This window comes from Pteropus medius, unplaced genomic scaffold, assembly GCF_902729225.1.
Source record: "Pteropus medius unplaced genomic scaffold, Ma_sr-lr_union100, whole genome shotgun sequence".
NCBI classification, from domain to species: Eukaryota; Metazoa; Chordata; class Mammalia; order Chiroptera; family Pteropodidae; genus Pteropus; species Pteropus medius.
In genome coordinates this window covers 34,918,030-34,923,164 of record NW_024349800.1, presented here as the reverse complement: position 1 = coordinate 34,923,164, position 5,135 = coordinate 34,918,030, and the positions used below count along the sequence as shown (strand labels likewise).

The window sequence follows — 5,135 nt, the reverse complement described above, 5'->3', positions numbered from 1 at the left end:
GAGGGAAGGGAGGGAGGGAGAAAGAAAGAAAATCAATCTATCATATGCTGGGTACTTTACTATCTCATATCTTTACAATTATTCCATAAAGCAAGTTATAGTGTACCCATTTTAAAGACAATGAAGTAAGGCTCCAAGAGGTTATCGCTTGCCCCATGCCCCATTGTCAAAGAGCTCTTTACTGGAATAGCAGGACTGGAACGCAGGTCTAGCTAGCTCTAACTCAAACAACCTGTCTCATCCATTATATTTCCCTTCCTCATAGTTTTATTTTTAGAGGATAACAATGCAATTTGGGGGTACCTTGCTAACAAACTCACATATTAACCAGAAGTCTCTGGAAGAATGAAATTTGAAGAGCTGATAAATTAGTGAAATGGAAGGTCCAAAACAATCCTTCAGAGACCAGTGGGACAAGACAAATGCAAAATAAAAGTACCTCATTAGGGGGACAATTAGAGAACACAAGTTGAAATAACTCATTATTTTAGATTATTTTCTCTTTTCTGTTTTTCTTTTTTAAAAGATTATTTTCAAAGTTAAGACAAATAGAAAAGAAAAAAAGAAAAAAAAACTAAGAAGGTACTCATTAGCCTTGAATTCTGCCAAAGCTAAGTCCAAGGGTCCTCACTAACAGGTCAGGATCTACTTGGTGGTTCTTGCCTTACCTGGTAGGTCTCCAAGCTGGCTGGCCTTTCCTTAGGTTTGCCAGAATTTTCAGTAAAGAAAGAGAAAAGCAGTACAAAGACAACTCTTAGGCCCAATCAGCAGAACTTTAACATCAGCATTGTTATCCCATTTCTATTCCTCAAATAATTTCTAAGCTTTGAGAAAATAGGCTACATACACACACACAGAGTATCTCCTATGGGATGTAAATACTTTTTACATTTATTGAGGGTTTAGCTATCAGATGAGAGAGTAGTACTTCATGGTGCTTAATTCCTAAACAGGAAAAATCATTTTCCTTGTCAAGAACTCTTCTATCTAGAAAGGTTGCAGAAGTTTCTTATTCTCTAAGTAGTAGAAAGGACTGGAAAGTAAAATATCATGGGTTAGAATAATCTCACAGAAAGTATAATTAACATGAATAACTAGAACTCTCAGGCATTTCCTGGCTACTGCGCATTATAAATATGTAGCTCCATCAGTTATATTTTATGTTATATGACACACTGAATTATTTCAAAAAATACCCTTTAATTCTAGGGTCATCGGTGATACTTCTATTCCACAAATACAGAATTAAAGAAACTGATTAAGTTTTTACTCTACAATTATTTCAGACTAGAAATTAATAGCAAAATCCATTAATGTATTGCACTCATTAAATTTCTTGATATAAAATGATCATTTAAAATTTCAGCACTTCAAAACAATCTTATGACTTTTCCGATAATTAGAACAAAAATTACACCTATTTTCCAAAACACCTATCTTCCATATCAAGATTTTCAGAAATCAAATTTCATCGTTTACTAAAAAATAAATGAGAAACACAGTGATTGATTCCAGGTAGAAAGATTTGGTAGCTGATGACAGGTATAGGAAAGGGACTTTTGAATTTTAAATCATATGCATTATTACCAATTCAAATTAATGGATTTTAACAACTACAAACTGAAAGTGCTCAGAATCCTCAGTACTTCTGCAGATTTGTAAACTTTCCTCACAGTTCTAGTAAAAGATGACCAAATAGGTATCAAGATAAATTTAGCTGAACAAGTTGCAAAAGCTAAAATCTTTTTAGCATTTTAAAAGAAAAATATAAAAAAATCCAATCTCATACTACTTTCAGTGTCACTCAATCTGGAATATATTATCAGTGTCCCTATGTGGAGTTTTAAGTGGTATGTGAAATCCTAAACTCAGGAATTTAAATTAAAAGACTAAAAAGACTAATGTTTAGTGGACTATCAGTGTAAGAAATTCTCTAAGGAAGGCTTTGAAAAGTCCTAAGATTTCACTCTGTAGGGTTGTTCCATTCTTCTTCAAACACTTACTGTCTCGTGTGTGTGTGTGTGTGTGTGTATTGTGTGTGTGTAAAGTTTTACACCAATTAACCCTGGGCAAAGAAGCAAATAAAAACTAGTTCTGACAATTTTTGCTTGGAAAAAAAAATACTATCTTACAACTATCTTATTACCACTAAAAAGCCAAAAGTTCATCCTTTATATTTAATAAGTGAATTTATATATAAATCAAATTAACTCGTTTTAAAACAGTGAGGCTCACTTCTTCAATTCCCTATCTGGAAAGTTGTGTGATCCACTATTATGTAATTCTATCAAAGACTCTAATGCAAGAGTTACAGAACCATTAAGTTAGTAAAGACACACACACACACACACACACACACACACACACACACACACACACACACACACACACACACACACACACACACACACAGTGTTAGCCGTAGTTCCTTGTCAAAATTATGAAACAGAGTATTTTTAAACAACAAAACCTCTCCTATCCAAACCAGAAATAGTGACTGCATGCTCAATAAAACTTTTGCAATAAAAAGTATTCTTCTTGGCTAACTTCTGATCTTTATGTGACTTGTATCTTTAAAAAAATGTAATCGAATCGTCAATTTTCAAAGAACGACATTTTTACATAAAGCTAGCAAAATATTATTTTTAGTCTTTTAATTCATCTTAATGATTTATTCATTTTGAGGCCATTTATTTGCCCTCTAAAAGATCTATAATATTTTCTCTGAAGACTAATCAGCCAGTTCTTTTCCCCTCTGTGCCAACATAGAATCTCCAGAACAATTTCTACTAGGATTGCAGCAAAGCAACAATCCTATAGTGAATCTTATTTACCACTTGGTTAGGTGCATACTGAAATTCTGATCCATGAACATTTGAGTCAGTTTATGGACATCGACGACAAGAAAATTGACACTCCAGCATGTGACTGCCAAAAACCAAGTCAACTCAAAAGCAAAGACTTCAGTAGCCAATAATCTCACACAAATGAATAAAAGTATCCAAAATGAAAGTATCTCAATGAAATTACACACAAAATAGTGAAAAAGGAGATTCAGAATATTTAAAGACAATGAGACTAAATTAAGTTTGACTGAAGAATTTGATTCTGTGTTAATGTTATTAACAAATCAGTACATCTTGAAAAAGCTTTAGATCTAGCAATAGTCTTTATTATGCTAGGATTTCAATCCAGTGCCATTGTTTTCTCAAAAAATGTTGTCAATTCCATTATATACAGTGCCAATTCTGGAAGGAAAATTGAATATTATTTGAATGGAACACAGGAGAACCCTGATTGATATACAAATGTGAAATGAAATGATTGAATTACAAATATTTTTAATTAAAGAAAAGGAAAAATGTATCAAAGAAATCATTAAAACATTTACCAATAATGTTGCACAAGACCTCTCTAACTGGCTCGAAACATCATATTCTTTCAAACAACATATACCAAATTGCTTTCTCAAGGACTATCTGTAACAGTGACTAGTGAAAATCCTTTAAACTATTTTTCAGACTATCATCTCCCTTTCATAAGTATTTTAATCAAGTGTAACAATGAAACAGTTTTTAAAGAAAGAATGTATAAATTTTAAAAGGCATTTAATCTCAATTCCTTTAATCAAAGGAGGTGTGACAACCAACGCATGTAAAATTAACCTTAATCCGACAACGAAAACACGCAAAATGTCTCCTAATAATTCCCCTCCTTCTTAAAACAACAACCGTACACATAAATATGGTACTGACCTCTACTCCCACTGAGAGCAGCTAATTAACAGAGAATAGTTACGTTTGGAGACCAAGGTGCAACACCCCACCTCATAAACCTCCCAAAATAACCATATCGTCAAAGTAGAACTGAACATTATTTCTGGTAAAGCAAGAATTCAACCCCCAGGAGCCTCAGCCCTTAGACAATGGTGGTTATCAGACAGAGCTGCACAGTTGGGTCCAAATGACACATTTCACTAGGCCTTGGACACGACACGACACCACACACACACGCGCGCGCACACACACACACACACAGCCAGTTCTAAGGGGCGTTCAAACGCACTAGGAGATGGAGGGTAGCACGGCAGCGTGGGGGTTCGCTAGGGGAGGACAAGCGAGAGGGGTGTCGATAAAGCGGAAGGGTAACTGCACTGCACGGAAGGGAGGGGGGCTGGAAATGGCCGATGGATTCTATATTTATTTATTTAAAGGTCTCGATTTAACGGGTCCTGCCCAGGGGTTCTGTAACTAAAGCCAAACTGCGCAGCAAACACTGTGGGGCTGGGAGAGGAGTCGCTGCTCCCCCTACCCCGTGACTAGAGAGGTGGGGCGGGGGAAACAAGTTCCTCGGCCAACACCACGGACCACTCCGATTCCCCCTCTCCCCTCCTCCACAGGAAGGGGGAGGCTAACCGAGAAAAAGGGGAAAACAAGTTCCCCAGCCAACCCCACCGCCCGATCACTCCCAGTCGTTCCCCCCACCTCCTATTAGAAAGGGGGCGACTAAACAGCGGAAGACGGCAGAAAAGGGGGAAATCTCACCCTTCGCCTTCCCTCCAGTTACCAACAGATTCCTGCGGGATCCGTGAGGGAGCCGACAAGCCAAAGGGATGGGTGGGGGTAGAGGGTGCGGAGCCCCGAAACCAAACAAAGCGCGGCCTGACCGAGAGCCCAGGCGAGTGGGGAAGCCGCGGCTTTTCTTGCCAGCCGGGGCCCGAGCCGGGCTGACACTGCGGCACCGGGAGACCCACCTCCACTCAGCCTCCTTCTCTCATCCCCGGGGCGCCCAGGCCGCCCCCGCCCGCCCCAGCCTCCCTCCCCGCTGGTCCGAAGCGGCCCGGCGCCCAAGCGGCGGGGAGGGAGCGCGGCCTTACCCCGCTCGCCGGCGTTGTTCCGCTCCTGGGGCAGCGGCGGAGGCGGCGGTGGTGGCGGCGGAGGCTGCTGCTGCTGCTGCGGCGGCGGCGGAGGCTGCTGCTGCTGCTGCGGCTGCTGCTGAGGCGGCTGCGGCGGCGGCTGCTGCGGGGGCTGCTGCTGCTGTTGCTGCACCGGGCGCGGCCGCGACACTCGCCTGGGTCTCCGGTTGGCGGCTCGGACGGAGTTCATTTGCCGGGCTGAGGTGGCGGCGTTGGCGGA

The 5,135-nt window shown here is 40.6% G+C and overlaps 1 protein-coding gene across 2 annotated transcripts in view; it reads right to left on the bottom strand.

Moving 5' to 3' along the window:
* The window catches only part of FBXO11 (F-box protein 11), a 75,508-nt gene that overhangs the window by 69,633 nt on the left and 740 nt on the right, over window positions 1-5,135 (bottom strand). The window contains exon 1 of one of the 2 annotated variants that reach the window (XM_039887219.1): window positions 4,877-5,135. This exon is cut by the window's right edge and continues 740 nt beyond it. In XM_039887219.1, the coding sequence (XP_039743153.1) occupies window positions 4,877-5,105 (229 nt within the window). In that variant the 5' untranslated portion in view covers window positions 5,106-5,135. The remainder of the gene's footprint in view (window positions 1-4,876) is intronic. The other variant, XM_039887220.1, reaches the window with a different exon arrangement.